The following is a 16924-nucleotide window of genomic DNA, read 5'->3' as shown; positions in this document are numbered from 1 at the left end:
AAAGCCTTTGACAAACGGCAGTCATTATTTCACAACCACAACAACAACAACAACAGTGCGGTGTCTAAGAGTATGAAGCCTGGAGCCAGGCTAGCTGCTTTTACACCCCAGCCCTGCCACTTACTACCCTTGGACAGACATGTATGCCTCTCTGTGCCTCAGTTTCCTTCTCTGTAAAATGAAGATAATAATAGTATAAATTACATAGGCTTGCTATGGAAATTAAATGGGTTAATATATGTGTATTCATTTATGCCCAAAACTTAGTGACTCAAAACAACACACATTTTGTATCTCATGATTTCTCTGTGTCGGGAGGCTGGGCACAGCTTAGCTGGGTCCTGTGCTTCAGGGATTCTCACAAGCCTGCCATCAAGGTAGCCGCAGGGCTGAGGTCTCATCTGAAGGCTCGACTGGGGAGAGACCTGCTTCCAAGCTCACTCATGTCTAGAGTCAGCTTCTAACAGGCTGTTGGACTGAGGGTCTCATTTCCTCTCTGGCTGTCGGATAGAGGCTGCCCTCGGTTCTGTGCCACAAGGGCTTCTCCACAGGGCAGCCCACAGCATGGCAGCTGGTTCCATCAAAGCAAGGAAGCCAAACAGGAGAGAGGGAGGGTGGGAGGAGGGAGAGAGAGAAGCAAGAGACAGAAGTCACAGTCCCTTATAACCTAATCTTGAGAGTGACATCCATTGCTTTTCGTGTATTCTATTTATTAGGAGTCACAAGGTCCAGCCCACGTTCAGGGGAAAGGGATTACTCAAGAGTGTGAACACCAGGAGGCAGGGGTCATTGGGGCCTGTGTCAGAAGCTGCCCGCCGCAGCATATAAAGGACTTTGACATAATAAGTACTATGTAAGTGTTAGCTATTGGGCATTATTATTATTATTATTATCGGAACAGGCACTGATAATTAAGTCAGTCTTGACTGAAACCTTCTCTGCTACTTCCCATTGTGACCTTGAACAACTCACTTGACCTTGCTGAACCTCAGTTTCCTCCTCTGTAAAATGGGGGTGGGATAGGTTATAATTCTCACCTCACTCATTTATTGAACAATGATGTGCTGTGTATTTCCCGAGCATCAGGTGCTGGGGACACGATGGTGACCCTCACGCTCTAGTGAGGGCTGAGGGACGGCCAGTGGATAAACTAAAATGAAGAGCAAATGAGAAGGAGACAGTGAGGAAAGCGGCCCAGAAAAATAATTCATCAAATAATTTAACAAAAAAAAAATTTTTTTGAACATCTGTTACGTTCCAGGCTCTAGGAACCCAGCGGTAAAACTGCCAATGTTTGCACCCTAGCAAGTTGCACGTGCAGGTAGGATGGTGTTATGGGTTGAATTTTGCACCACCCCCCAAAAGATATGTTGCAGGCCTAACCCTCAGTACTGCAGAATGTGACCTTATTTGAAATAGTGCTGTTGCAGATGTAATTAAGATGAGGTCATCCTGGAGTAGGATGAGCCCTGCTCCAATATGACTGGTGTGCACACAGGAAGGGGACATTTGAACGCAGACATGCATACAGGGAGGACGCATGTGGCGATGAAGACAGAGGTTGAGGGGAGGCAGCTGTAAGCCCAGGCAGGCCAAAGATTGCTGGAAGCCACGGGAAGCTCAAACGAGGCAAGGAAGGATTTTCCTACAGGTTTCAGAGGGAGCACAGCCCCACGGACACCTCGATCTCAGACTTCTGGCTTCCAAAACTGTGAGACAATTTCTGTTGTTCTAAGCCACCTGACTTGGGTTACTTTGTTGTAGCAGCCCTAGGAAACTAACATAGATAGATGGATTTGAAACACTTTAAACAAATAAAGAAGCCAACTTTGATGGTATGCACCAGGAAGGAAACAAAACAGGGAGACCGCATTCATTCTCCATGCTGCATAACAGATTTGCACAAGTGTAGCAGTTTCAAACAGCACCCATTTATTAGCTCACAGTTTTTGTGGGTCAGGAGTCTGGCAGCGGTCCCCAACCTTTTTGGCATCAGGGACTGGTTTCACGGAAGATAATTTTTCCACCGACTGGTGTGGGGGGGATGGTGAGCAAAGGGGAGCAGCTGTAAATACAGATGAAGCCTTGCTCACTCACCTGCCGCTCACCGCCTGCTGTGCAGCCCGGTTCCTAACAGGGCACAGACTGGTACCAGTCCACGGCCCGGGGCTTGGGGACTGCAGTGGTGCGGCATGACAGTTCTCTGCTTGGGGTCTCACCGGGCTGAAATGAAGGTTCTGACTGGGCTATGCTCTCTTCTGGAGCCCACAGTCCTCTTCCAAATTCATTCGGTTCCTTGTGGCCACAGGACTGAGGCTCCCATTTCCTTGCTGGCTCCCATTTCCTTGCTGTTGGCCAGAATCCACTCTCGGTTTTCAGAGGCTGCCTGCATGGCCTGCCACGTGGTCCCCTCCACCTTCAACGCCAGCAATGGAGAATCCCTCTGTGTTGAGTCCTGCCTCACACACACTTCAGGAAAAAGCCTTGTTCCTTTTGAAGGGTCACCTGATTAGTCCAGGCCCACCAGAGAGCCTCTCCCTAGCCTAAAGTCAGCTGATCTGGAATCCTAACTCCACCTGCCATAACCCTGCACAGCAGCACCCAGGTCACGTCTGATTGAGGAACTGGGAGAAGAGATGTGTCCACCTCGGGAGCGGGGACTTTGGGGTCGGTCTTAGAATTCTGCCCACAACTGGGATTGACAGAGAGGGATGAGGTGTAGGAGAAGAGAGTAGGGAAGGTCTTGGGTTGGGCATTTAAAGGGGGGCCTGAAGGGAAGGCTAAGGGGTTATTCCGGGTGAGGGGAATCACCCGCCAAGGCCGTGAGAGGAGAGAGCGTGGCCTGTGCTAGGAACCGACAGAGTTGTGGAGATTAAACAAGTTAATAATGTGTGTGAAGTGCCTGGCACTGGCGAATGGGTGAGATAATAAATAGTGGCTACAGTTATTATCCCACTGTTAGAAGTCTGGAGGCGGCCCAGCTTCCTCTCTCTCCTCTCTCTCTGTCCTCTCTCTCTCTCCCCTCCTCCCCCCATCTCCTTCTCTGCCTCTCCCTCTCCTTCCCAATCCCTCCATCTCCTGGTGACCTTAGGTGGGTCCCTTCCCTCTTCCTGGGTCCACATCTGCTTCCACGAACATCCCCCTCCCTCCTTGAGACCACAGAGCTGATTTGCTAAGGCAGGGCACAGCTTGGACAAAGGTCCCTCGGTGTGAAGTGAGGGTGGTGGGGGCTGGGGAAGCTGGGAGCAGCCGGGTGAGTGGCAGCAAATATTTATGGAGCCCGGGTCTGTGCCAGGCACAGTGCTGGGCGTGGTGAGATAAGGAGCTGGAGGAGGTGCCAGGACTTGGCCTCTGAGGCTGAATTCCAAGCCCAGAGGGAGGCTGGAAGCAGGGCAGTGGGAGGCGGTGGCCTCCTGGTCTGGCTCACGGAACGGATGGCTGGGCGCTGGGCTTGCAGGCCCAGCTCTTCATCACTGGGTGTCTGTGGGCACGTGAAGGCCCCCTCAGATCCCCTGGAAAGTAGGGGTGCCCCAGCTCAGCACTTCCCATGCTCAACTCCCTGACTCGTTGGGATCAAGTCTCCCCCAGTGCAGAGGCCCTCCGCGATCACCCTGGCTGAAATTGCACCTCCAGTCTCTCCGGCAGCCTCTGCAGGACCCCCTCCAAGGCTCTCCATCCCCCTTTTAGTAGAAACCACAGTCCTTAGGAGTCCCTACCTGACTTTGCACCCCTCGCCTCCCTGGGCACCTCTCCTCTCATTCCCTTCTTCCCTCTTTCGCTTTCCTTCAGCCTTGCTGGCCTCCCTGCTCCTTGAATACACTGGTCACATCCCTGCCTCAGAATCTTTGCACTAGCGGTGCCCTGCCCCTGGGACTCAGGCTCTCTCCTGCAGACCTGCAGTTCCACCTCCCTGGTCCTGCACCATCTTTCTCCCCAGCATTTAGCCCCTAGTAAGATGCTTTCTAACTTACTTGCTTGATTTGTTTTTCTTACACATCTTTATTGCTGTATTTTCTTCTCTCCTGATTTCTCTCATTAGAATGGAAGACCCACATGGGGAGGAATCTGTCTGTTTTGTTAACCAATGAGTGAGCAGCACGTAGGAGAGTGCCCGGCACATAGTAGAGGCTCAGTAAATAGTTTTAGGAAGAGTGAGTGAGTGAATGAATGAGTGGGGTAAGGATGAATCATGTTATGGTTAAGAGCACAGGCTTTGGAGTCATGATGCCTGGGGTGATGTCCACCTATGCTACTTACTAGCTGTGTGGCCTTGGCTAAGTCAGTTCATATCTCCACCCTTGAGTTTCCTCCTGAGAAAAACGGGGCCTGCAGGGAACCCTCTTCATTGTTAGTGAGGCCGTAAATGGTATAGCCACTTTGGGAAACAGTCTGGCACTTTCTTAAAAAGTGAACCACAGACTTCCCACACAGCCCAACAATTCCGCTCCTAGAAATCTGCCCAAAAGAAATGAAAACATATGCCCACACAAAGACTGGTACATGCACGTTCATAGCAGCATTACTCAAACAGCCAAAGAGTGGAAACAATCCAAACACCCATCGACTGACGAATGAATGAGCAAAATGTGGTCTATCCATACAGTGGAATATTATTCACCTATGAAAAGGAATGAAATACTGTATTGATACACTTTACAGTGTGCATGAACCTTGAAGACATTATACCAAGTGAAAGAAGGCAGTCACCAAAGCCACATATTGCATGATTCCATTTACATAAACTGTCCAGAAGAGGTAAATCTGTAGAGATAGAAAGTGGATTAGTGATTGCCTGGAGCAGGAGGTGGGAATGGGAAATGACTAGTAATGGGCATGAGCTACCTTTTGGGGGTAATAGAACTGTTCTAAAATTGGATTGTGGGGATAGTTGCACAACTCCATACATTTGTTAAAAATCATTGAATTGCACACTTAAAACAGATGAATTCTGTATGTCAATGATACCGCAATAAAGATGTGTAAGAAAAACAAAAATGAAAACAAAAAACAGAGCCCATGATAGTATCTATCTTATGGGGCTGTTGTGAGGATTAAATGAGCTGATCTGTGTGATCTCCTTAAAAACAGACATAGGGTAAATACTCAAGAAATGTATTTTTTATTATTAACAAATGTGGTTGCAATAATATATGTAAAATATATCAAAGACAAATGATAGGGTTCCATACATGACCACTGCTAGTTCAATAATCATAATTGTTTGATTACTTTATCATTTCCTTGTGTCTGTCCCATGAACCTGGGCCTCAGTTTTTTCACCTACACACGGGAGAGCCAGGCTCCATCTCTAAGGCCCTTTTCTTTTTGTCAGTTCCGTATTTTGTTCTGGGAATGTTTGTCTCCCAAGGCAGCAGGTCACACAGGGTAGGGGAAAGGTGGTGGGCAAACCCATAGAGCAGGGGTGGGGGCTTCTGGGCCTGGAGACCAGGATGCATGTAGGAAGGGAGCTTGAAAGTGGGCTGTGTGGTGGGAGCTGATCGTGAGGGTTATATGGCCTGGCTAAGGACTCAGGGTGCGATGCCAGTCGAGCCTGGGTTTGAGTCCCAGGTCTGCCATTTTGTAGTTGTGAGATCTGGGACAAGAGACCTCTCTGGCTTCTGTTTCTGCCACTGGAGAATGGGGAGGCAGCAAGGATTGGCTGAGAGCATGTATATACCGTGTTGTCAGACTAATACCAGAGCAACAACAGCAACAACTTCTGACTGATGCCAAACTCTGTCGTTAGCCCTTTCCACGAACTAACTCCTGTAATAGGAAGGGCTCGAGGTGCAGTAGTGATACTGAAGTAGGACAAATGACTTCTTCATTTTAAGCCTCCATTTGTCCCTTTTATAAATGGAGTCTTATCATTCCCTCCCTTGACAGGTTTTGTCCGTGACATTGTACTGATAAGGTGTCTGGCTCTCACTAAATAGGAGCCCACATTTCAACATGCTAATGGGGAGCCCCTGGAAGTTCCTGTAGAGGAAGTGGCTTTGAAGTAGTGAAAGCATACCCCAGCCTCCCATCTCCCCGACACTCAAGGTTTGGCGACAGCTTCTCAGAGGATCTAGTTCTTTGGGGAACCCGTCTCATTTGGTAGCCCTGATTTATTTGTGCCAACATTTGATTATAATCCGTCTCCTGAGCTGGTCTGTCAGCTTCACAAGGGCAGGTGCCCAGGTGGTCTCATTCCGCACTCTATCCCCAACATTCAGCACCGGAATCAGACTCAGTGATGATCAAATTAGCTAACACGTATCGACGCCTAACTACATGCCGGCACTGTTCCAAGCACTTGGCCAGGATGTCTTAACTCATCAGTGGGAGAATGCTCTGCAGCTCTGCTGGCCATCATCTCTGGCCTTGACCCTCAAGCACTATCTTCCCAGCCTCCCTCCCTCCTTTGATCCATCTGGTGTTGTTGTCACACCTGGGAAACCACCCTCCCTCTCCGAGCCTCAGCTTGTTGCCCTGGAAAACGGGGATGCTCTCACCTTTCCCTTGTCTATTCTTGCAGGTGCAAAGACATCTAAGTGGTCAATGTCATTACTTACCTAGGGTGACAGAGAGCCAGGAAAGGTACTGGGGGAAGGGAGGAAGGCAGGATGTCAAGAGGAGAGAACAGGGTTTAAGGAAGATTGGCTGGGAGATATCCTTCCCCCTCCACTAAAAAATGTGTCAAAACATGGCCGGGCGAGGTGGCTCACGCCTGTAATCCTAGCACTCTGGGAGGCCGAGGTGGGCGGATCGTTTGAGCTCAGGAGTTCGAGACCAGCCTGAGCAAGAGCGAGACCCCATCTCTACTAAAAATAGAAAGAAATTATATAGACAGCTAAAAATATATATAGAAAAAATTAGCCGGGCATGGTGGTGCATGCCTGTAGTCCCAGCTACTCGGGAGGCTGAGACAGGAGGATCGCTTGAGTTCAGGAGTTTGAGGTTGCTGTGAGCTAGGCTGATGCCACGGCACTCACTCTAGCCTGGGCAACAGAGTGAGACTCTGTCTCAAAAAAAAAAAAAAAAAAAAAAGTGTCAAAACAAAACAAAACAAAAAGACAGCACCCAGACGATATGTAGAAAGTGAAACTTCCCAAGCTACCCTCAATTGCTTGTGGTTTTTCAAATGTGTAGCACTCTCCTGGCTCCCCGTCTTTACCCCTGTTATTCCTCTGCCTGGAGTACTCCTCTTACATCTGGATCCTTCTGTCTTCATTCAAGTCAAATGTCACATCACCAGAGAAACCCCATCCTCCCACTCTTGCTCTGCCATCATGGTGTCCCATGGTTTTCTCTAGGTAGCCCTTTCAATACCGATGCTATATTGCGTAGTGGTTTATCTAGGGCAGCACTGTCCCACAGAACTGTTGATGCAATGTTCTAGATCTTCAGTCCGATATGGCAGCCACCAGCCAGGTGAGGCCCTTGAAACAGTGTTACCGAGGAACCAAACTTTTGTTTTTATTTTATTTTAATTATTTGAAATTTATTGATATATTCTAGATTTACATGGAAACAGCCAGGTATGGCTGGTGGATATCGAATTGGGCAGCCAAGATCTAGAACATTCCATCATCACAAAAAGTTCTGCTGGACAGTGCAGCGCCAGAACTCCAGCTTCTCCAGAGGAAAGGAATGACTTCCTTCTCCTCAGTATCCACGGGTCCCGGCACCACGCGGGAAACACAGTAAGGGCATGGTAAACTCTACCGAATGAGTGCACGCAGATTCCACAAGACAGTGGTAAAGGTAATTATCTTCTCACACTCCTGTTTCTTCTCAACCCAAGGTTCATGAGCCTCTCGCCTGGTTGAGGGCCCTGTGGTCCCTAATGTGGGGACCTGCACCCTTCCTTCTCTGAACCCAAGCTCAGAGCCTGTTGAACAAATCCAGACTCACCCCAGACCCCCTCAGCCAGCCCCCCATCTCCACAGACAGCCACACTCTCTCAGGTTTCACGAACTCACATTTATTCACAGACAGACAAAGGGACAAGGACAGACCTTTGCTCACTGGGGACCCCCAGGGTCTGGCAGTTCCAAAGAGGTGATGGTGTCCAGTGTGTATAATGGGGACAGGCAGGTGGGGGAATCCCCACCAGGCTCTGTCCCTCTGTCCTGTGCCTCCTTTTCCAAGTCGTCCTGCCTTAAGACACGTGTTGGGGTGAGAGGTTCCTAACCAGCATCAGGGGGTCAGGGGAGGGACCATGGGGAGGGAGGGGCGGTCCAGGGCCCCCCTCTCCTTAGTGTCAAGGGCTTGAAGGGGAGGGGTGGGTAGACAGAGGAGGTGCCTCTCCTTCAACTTCCCTCCTCCATATTGCAAACTGGGGGTCTCAAATAGCGGCAGAGGGTGGGTGGAGGGTCAGGAGGCCAGGCCTCCCAAACCACGCAGGTGAGCTTTGCTGTCTACCTCTTCTTCCTCCATCTCGAAGGCTGAGTGGTCTTGGCTATCGAAACAGGAGGCGCTGAGGAAGACAGGGGGAGCAGGCGGGGACTGGGGTGGGGTCCCCGGAGAGGGTGGTTCTTCCTTGATGTGTAGGACAGGCAATGGAAGCCCTTCTTCCCCCTGCTCTGCCTGCTGGGGCGGTGGTGGTGGTGGTGGCGATGGCTGGGCCTGGGCCTGGAGCGCCTGCAGGGCTGCGGCCCTTTCCAGCTCAGCGCGGTGGCAGCGCTGGTGGCGCAGGAGGCTGTAGGCGCGAGAGAAGCGTCGCGGGCAGCGCGGACACGGGTGTGGGGCAGGGCCCCCGGCGTGCACTTGCGCGTGGCGGGCCAGGTCGGCCAGCCGCTTGAACTCCCGCTGGCAGCGCACGCACTGGAAGGGGCGCGCCCCCGAGTGGGTCACCCCGTGCTGCCGCAGGTGTGCCCGGCGACGGAAGCCTTTGCCGCACTCGGGACACCAGAAGCGGGGCTCCCCGGCAGGGGGCCTGGCTGGGGCGTTGTCCCCTCCGTTCTGCCCGCCTTCTCCCCCTTCCGAGGCACCCCCACATTCGGCCCCGTCGCCCCCATCCGGCCCCTTCCCTGAGTTCCGTGCACCCGAAGCTTTGTCGTCCTTCTTGCCCGCTGTGGGCAGCGGGGCCAGCAGGCTGAGCGCGCCGTGGACGCGACGGTGCTGGCGGAGGTAGGAGGCGAGGCGGAAGGCCAGGCCACAGTCCGGGCACACGAAAGGGCGGTCCGTCGAGTGGACCAGCCGGTGGCGGGACAGGGACCAGGGCCTGGCAAAGGCCTTGAGGCAGATGGAGCACTGGTGTCGCTTGGGGCGTGGCGGTGGCCCCCCTTCACCCTCCTGTTCGCCCTCGGGGCGCAGACACGGGTGCGCTTTGAGCTCGCCTTTGGTGGCGAAGGCTTCGCGGCAGCGGAGGCACAGCAGCGTCCAGTCGGCCTGGAGCAAGACCTGCTTCTCCTCCTGCCGCCCGGCGGCCAGCGCCAACTCAGCCCTCAGCTCTGCCGCCCCGGCCTCGGCCTCCTCTGACTCCGACTCCCGGGGCTCGGTGGCGCTCGTGGGGGCATCCAGCGTGGCCGGCTCCCCTGCAGGCCACGTCTCAGGCCACGCCGACGCTGCCCCCTCCTCCTCCGCTGCCCCTGCTGCTGCCGTGGTGGGCTGCTCCACGCCCTCGTTCTGCGAGCCCCAGCTGGACTCGGCAGTCTCCTTGGCCACCCTCTCGATGGCCAACTCCACCTCTCCGCCTGCGTGCTCCTGGGCCAGGTGGCGCCTGAGCTGGGCTGGCTCCGGGAAGGTTCGAGGGCAGGCAGCGCAACGCAGCGGGGGCTGGGGCCCGTGGCCACGCAGGTGGCGGGAGAGGTGGGCAGGCCGGCGGAAAGCCTTGGGGCACAGCGGGCAGGCGTGGGGCCGCAGGCCCGAGTGGCTCAGCCGGTGCCGGGAGAGGTAGTAGGGGAAGCGGAAGAGGCGGCCACAGGTGGGGCAGGGCAGGGGTGCCCGAGGGGCTCCAGCGCCCCCCCTGCCACGGCCACGGCCTCGACCACGGCCTCGGCCACGGCCCCGGCCTCGCCCACGGTGAGGTGGGCTGCCCTGGGCAGGTGGAGGGGGCTGCGGATCCATGCCTGTGGGGAGAAAGGGGAGAGATGGGGGTGTGCAGAAATAAAGGGAGGTATGTTGGGTGTGGCAGAGAGAGGATCGGAGACAGACAGAGGCAGGGATGGAGAGACAGAGGGTCAGATACTCCACCAGGGAAAGGGGAGATAGAGAGATGAGAGACAGACAGAGATGAGAGACACAGAGAAGTAGAGGTGAGAGATGGAGAGACAGGTGGAGAGAGAGATCAGAGACATTGAAGGGAACAGAGACAGGAAAAGACAGAGAGAAGAGACACACACAGAAGATGCAGAGACAGAGAAACAGGATGGTGGCAGGATGGTGAAAGGTGGAGGGTAGGGGGACAACACCCAGCAGAGACAGAGACACGGAGAAGAGGAAACAGATTCAGAGTCCCAGAGGCAGAGATAATGAAAACCGTGATGGGTGGCAGTAGAGAAAGACGGCGAGAGACACACACACACACAGAGGAAACAGGACAGAGATACAGACAGAGGAGGAGACACAGAGGGAGACAAAGTCAGCCAAGTGCTTTTGCTCCAGGGCCCCCGGAGTTGAACGTTTGGGAGGGGCTGGGAACCAGCCCACGGGGCCGAGCGGAGGGGGTGGGAGTGGGAGCCGGAGGCCGGGAAATGGAGTGTGTGCCCAGACGCCAGGGGCTGGGAGAGGCCAGGGAGTAGGAGGGTTCAGACTCCTGTTCTGAGCGGGGAGGGGGCTGGGGGCCGGGCAGGGATCCTGGGGTTGAGGGAGGAGGGGGCTGGGGATTAGGACCCCCGGGTCTGGGACTTGACGGGATGGGGGAAGCCAGACTCCGGCGTGTAGGAGCTGTGGATTCCTGGGTCCCGGAGGAGGAAGGGGCTGGGGAGGGGGCTGGGCCCCTAAGACAAGAGAGAGGAGGGGGCTGGGGACTCAGCTGCTGGAACTCTCCAGGGAGGAGAGGCAGAGTGCCGGACCCTGGGCCGGAGAGGAAGGCCGCCGGGGGTCGGGGGGCCTGGGTCCCCGAGGGGGGCCGATCTCCGGGCGAGCCTGCGGTTCCCCGCGGTCATGATCAGCAGAATTGGGGCCGCGGGTCAAGGCCTTGAGGCTCTCTCAGCCCGCGGCCTGGGGCTCGGCCCTGTCGCCGGCGCCGGGTTCTTACCTCCGCCTCCTTCGCTCCTTTCTTCCTTCCCCGCGGCCGGCCGAACGCGGACGGTGGTGGCGGGGAGGGAGGGGGCCCGAGCGTGGTGGGGGGTGGAGGAGGAGGCTGGGTCGGTGTCACCGCCTAAGCCTTCCCCCCGGAAACCCGGCCTTTCGTCGGAGCCTGAAAGAGGAAAGACTGGCTGGGAAGCCGGAAGCGGGAGGACCGGGGGACTCAGGGGCGGGGAGGGAGGGCGGCTGGACTCCTGGGTCCTGCAAGGCGAGGGGGCTGGGGGTCTGTCCTCTGGGCTCCCAGAGGGAGGAGGGGGTTGGGGGCCCGGGACGCTGGGTCCAGCTGCCCGCCTCCCCCGCTCCCCAGCAGACACACATATTCATTCATTCCTTCAACAAATACACATTTATCAAGTCCTGTCTGTGCCAGGCACTGTGTTGGGTGAGGGGGTGGCTGGAGAGGGAGATGAATGAAGCAGTGACAGAGGCTTCAGAAAGTACCCGCACTCTGGATTAGAACCTGGCTCCAGGCTTCACTTGGCTGCCTGGGCAAGCCACGCATCCACTCTTGAGACTCAGTTTCCCACTTTGTGATAAGCCTCTGAATATATTCATTCGATCCTAAGCGACCAACATTTACTGAGCACCTACGATAGGCCAATTCTGCATATACTTTGCCACATATACGTGCATTCACTTGATCCTACGCAAACAATATTTCCTGAGCACCTACTATGGGCTAGCTCTGTCCTTGGTGCTGGAACAAGTATGGCAAAAACAGAGGCCATTGTGTCCCTGTCCCCACGGAGCTCACGCTGTGATGAGGGAAGCAGACAGACAGAGATCAATTACGCTGGGTGGGGGAGGAGGAATGTGTGCTCCTGTGCAGAAAAGTGTTGTGGGAATGCAGAGCATAGAGAAGGCACTGAGCTGCCCTCACACTGGGAGAGGGGTGATCCCTGAAGTCTTCCTGGAGGCAACAGTGTTTCAGCTGAAACCTGCAGGATGAAAGCAACATCTTGAAAACCTATATGGAGCAGAAAAGGCATTTCACAGGAGTGTAAATGCAGCTTGACGCTGTTTGTTTAAGGTTAAATTCATGCCAAACATTTTTGGTTGGAGTATGGGCAAACAGGTCCTTTTGTCCATGGCTGGGGTGTACAAAGAATCTGGAGCGGTCTTAACGAGCCAGCAATTCTAGGAATTTCTCCTTCAGAGAGATCTAATCAGAAATGCGCAAAACGACGTCTGTACCAGGTTAATCGGTCCAGCCTTGCACATCACCGCAAATGGCTGAAAACAATCTAAATGCCCGTCAGTAGGAGACTTGAGTAATAAATAGTGATTGCTTCACCCAGTGGAATACTATGTGTCCGCAAAAAAGAACCAAGAAGTTCACTGTGTAAAAATATGGAAAGTCTCCAAGTGATAACGTGAAGGGGAGGGGAAAAAAAAAAAAAAAGGAAGGTGGAGAACAGCCTGCAGCCTGTTCTAAAAATCTGTTCTTGTTTATCAGCGGATGTGTCTGAAAAACTGAAAGAAGAAAGAAAGAAACTGGCAACATAGTCTCACTTCCAGGAGTGAAACTTACCATACTCTAGCCTTCTATATTTTTGAATTTGAGACCATGTGAATGTATTATATGCTCAAAAAAGTAAAGGAAAAAGAAACAAATGGGGATAATAAAAATAACTAAAATAAATAATAGCTTGCTCTTGTGTTTTACAAATAAGAACCCATTTACTCCTCCTTACCTTATGAAGTAGGTGATTATTATTTTTCCCTCTTAAATAGGATGAAAGTGAGGTACCAGAAGGTCTCAAAGTTCGTGAATCTTAGGTAAGAATTGTGACTTCACAAAGGGATAGGAAAAATTATAGTGGATCAAGACCATGATTTTTAAAAGCATGTGGTTGGATACTATATTTTAAGGGACATATAGATGTGGAGTAGAAGTCTAAAAACATCCATGGAAATAATAAGCACCAAATTTAGGGTAGGGGTGATGTCTGAGATGGGAAAAAGCCAGATCTCAGAGGTGGGTCCATGAGGAGTCAGGTGTATCTCTAATATTTCAAAGCTGACAGTCAGAATATGGGTGTGTGTGCTTTAACTTTATTTTTATTTGGTAAAATACACGTAACAAAATTTACAATTTTGAGGCATACAATTCAGTAGCATTAAGTACATTCGTGATATTTTATAACTGTCTCCACTATCTAGTTCCAGACCTTTTCATCAGCAGAAACAGAAACCCTGTCCCCATGAGCAGTCACTCCCCACTCCCTTTCCCTTCAGCCCCCATCCACCGATAATCAGCTTTCTGTCTCTATGGATCTGCCTCTTGTGGACACTTCATATCAATGGAATCATACAATGTGTGGTCTTTTGTGACTAGTTTCTTTCACTTAGCATAATGATTTTAAGGTTCATCCATGTTTAGGATGTATCAGTGCTTCATTCCTTTTTGTGACTGAATAATATTCCATTGTAGGAGTACAGCCCGCCCTCAGTCTCCACAGGGGATTAGTTCCAGGACCCCCACGGACACCAAATCCTTGGATGCTCTAGTCCCTTACAGTAAGTCTTCTGTATCCACGAATGCAGAACCCACAGATAGGAAGGGGCCCCCACTACATTTTGTTTATCTATTCATCTGTGGATGGACATGAGGGTTGTTTCTATCTTTAAGCTATTGTGAGTAGTGTTGTTATAGCATTCGTGTATAAGTTTTTGTTTGAAGAACTGTTTTCAATTCTTTTGGGTATATATCTACGATGTGTGTGTTATTTTATCATTTATATTTTGAAGTCCTGAAAGCCTTTTTTGTTTTGTTTTGTTTTAAAGAAAAAACGAATCCGGCAGTGTAGGTGACCAGAAAGAAAATTTTAAGCAGAGAGAACAGCACGTGGAAGAGGGGTTGTGACTTGGGGGGGGTCTTGGACTGGGGCATCAAAGGCGGCCAGTGGTGGCGGAAAGAGACCAGAGCCGCACGGAGCAACCGTGGCAGGCCTTCTAGTCCAGGCTGAACTTGGACTCTTTCCGAGTGCACTGAGAAGCCATTGAAAAGGTTTTAAGCAGGAGAGTCACATGATCCGATTAGTGTTTTAGAGAAATTCCTGTGGGACCCGCGTGGAGGCCGAGCCGGATGCGAGGGAGACCGAGGCGCAGAGCAGGGACGAGGCGGGGCGCCGGCCCAGGTGAGAGGGGGGCCTGGGCCCCGCCGACCTCTGGCTGGGAAGGCGGGGCCCTAGGCAGGAGGGCGGGACCTGGCGCTGATTGGCTCAGGGCTCTACTCCTGGATGCCAGTCGCACTGCAAACGCCTCCTCATTGGCTCTTCCGCTCTTAGCCCCCCTCCCTCCTGTTCAGTCTCCATCTCCCAGAAATCACATCGTGTCACCCCTGACCTGAACACCCTCCGTTGGCTCTCCATCTTCATGGGCATAAAAACCAAACCTTCCTCCTCTAACCCCTACACCCACCCCTGACCCCGCCCACAAGGCTCCACTTGTCTAGGCCCCTGGGGCCTCCTTCACCTAATGTTTTTCCTCCCTCCTGCTTCACACCGCCCTCTTTAAGGACTCGGCAGGGCCTTTGCACTTGCTGTTCACCTTGCCTGGAATGTCCTTCCCTAGATTTCCACACAACTTCCCCTTACGTCCCTCCCTCCTTTGATATCTCCCAGAGACGCAGGTCCTGTCCACCGTAGCTAAAACAACTCCCCCTTACCCTCTCTAGTCCTTACCTTACCCTGACTTAATTTTCGACATTGTACTTGTCTTGAACAAACATTAGGCAACTTGTGAATTACCCCTTGATTGCCTGTCTCTTCTCCCACCAGAATAAAAACTCCACGAGGGCAGGGGCTTGTTTTGCCTGTTTGCTTAGCTGCTCTGTCCGTAGGTAGCTTCGTGCCTCGCACAGATAACGGGCTCAACAAATATTTGTGGGTGAATAAAGAAGGATGAAGGGTGGGGAGGATGAGGCGGACTCAGTTTTGGGTACTCGCATGGGAGGGGAAGGGAAGCTGCCCCTGGAAGGGAGCAGGCTGAGGTGGGGGTGGGGACGTGCGGAGGTCAGGTGAGCGCGCAGGTGGCTGGCTCCAGCGGTTCGCAGACGGAGTCAGCGCCTCAAACAGAGGCGTGGGAGTCGCCAGCGTCTGGCTGGTAATTAATGCTTTGGATCCGTTGAGATCCTCCTCAGGGTAAACTTCTCCACCCCTCGCTCCCCCCTCTTCAATTAGCTCATCTATAAAATGGGGTCACAGTAAGACGAATTAGGTACAGCGTCCATCCAGCACGTGGCCTTTGGGAGACACTCAAAAAATGGGGTGAGTCCCTTTCGCTACAGTCTCAGAAGAGAAGGGATTGCGGTGGAGGTGAGGTGAGTGGGAGCCCCAGTCTCCTGAGGTCCGTATTCATTAGTCCCTAGCCTGCGGCCATCTCCATGACAACCCTGGCGCCTTTCCAGGTCGAAGCTGGTCTCGCAGTGGACTGGTCTTGTCCCTGGAGGCGGTGCCCGTAGCGAAGGGGGCGGGCCTGTTTTCCCAAAGGGAGATGATTTCTTTCTTTCTTTTCTTTTCGCCCCGAAGGAGTGTCTGGTTCCTGAGTGTGGCAGTTGCTGAGTGGAGAGGAATATCTCTAAGGTTTAGCGTCCTGGGGAGCTGACTTTGTTCCCAAGGGGGTGAAGCCTTTTCCAAGTGGCAACTGTGGATCTCCAGTCAAGAAGTCTTCCTTGAGTGCTAAACTTTTACTTGTTTTCTGCCCCCAGAATAGGTCTTCCCCCTTTAATGACGTGTCCTGGTGAAATGTAAGATGCACAGATAAAAAGTGCACAATTGAAGAAATAGTTTGAAATGATCACCAGATTAAGAAATAGAACATTGCCAGCTGTGAGCAACCGTAGAAGCTTCCCAGATGTCCCCAGAGCTTAAATCGTCTAATCCACCAATCTGAGTTTCACAGAAAAGTGTTTTTCTTGCTTTACTACCCAAAATGCATCCTAAACAATATTACAGTTTTGTTTTGCATGCTTTTGAAGGTTACATAAATGGAATCACACTCTATGTATCTGGCTTCTTGCATCCAATATCTTTGTAACTTTCATTCATGATATTGTGTTTCATTCTCCGTTACTGTATAGTATTCAGTTATGTAATATACCATCACTATTTATCGACTGTATTGTTGATGGACATTTTGGTTCATGAGTTTGGGGCTGAAAATGTTGCTGCTGTGAGCGGTCTTATATACTTCCTGGTGCAAGTGGATGTGAGTTAGGATATGTGCCTACCAGAATTACTGCATGGGAAGATATGCATATGAACGCAACCTATTATTTAGCATATTGATTCTAAGCAGCTCAAGAGGAACCCTTGATTCCCTTAAACACCTGCCTAAAGGTGGCCCCTCTCCCCAGTTTCCTGGTCTTAATACAATGTGCCCCCACCAAACCATTTACTCTTGATTTACACCCCACCCCCACCCCACTTACACACATACAACACACACGTGCACACAACCAGTCCTCTGCATTCGACCTCCAGAATTCATCTCCAATCCACTCATTTCTCTTCACCGCTCTGGTCCAGGCCCCCCACACCTCTCTCCTGGCAGACTGCAAGGACCCTGTACTGCTTTGACACTGCATCCTCCAGTGTCTTCCCCACTCAGCAGTCAGATCTTGGAAAAGCGCAAGGTGGTCGCATCCCTCCCTGCTTGAGACCTTGCTTCCCGTTGCCAGAGA

At 52.3% G+C, this 16924-nt stretch overlaps 1 protein-coding gene across 1 annotated transcript; it reads right to left on the bottom strand.

Annotated features, from left to right (window-relative positions):
- Positions 1-7954: 7954 nt before the first annotated feature.
- Positions 7955-11263, bottom strand: ZNF579 (zinc finger protein 579). Its single transcript, XM_069457341.1, has 2 exons — positions 11189-11263; positions 7955-10058 (listed from the first exon to the last, which is right to left on the bottom strand). The coding sequence occupies exon 2, from the start codon at positions 10054-10056 to the stop codon at positions 8362-8364; it is 1695 nt and encodes a 564-aa protein (XP_069313442.1). The 5' UTR covers positions 10057-10058; positions 11189-11263; the 3' UTR covers positions 7955-8361.
- Between the last annotated feature and the right edge of the window lie 5661 nt (positions 11264-16924).

The sequence above is a fragment of the Eulemur rufifrons genome, chromosome 24 (assembly GCF_041146395.1).
Source record: "Eulemur rufifrons isolate Redbay chromosome 24, OSU_ERuf_1, whole genome shotgun sequence".
NCBI classification, from domain to species: Eukaryota; Metazoa; Chordata; class Mammalia; order Primates; family Lemuridae; genus Eulemur; species Eulemur rufifrons.
Note: the sequence above shows the minus strand (reverse complement) of the source record. Positions and strands in the feature narration are given on the sequence as shown.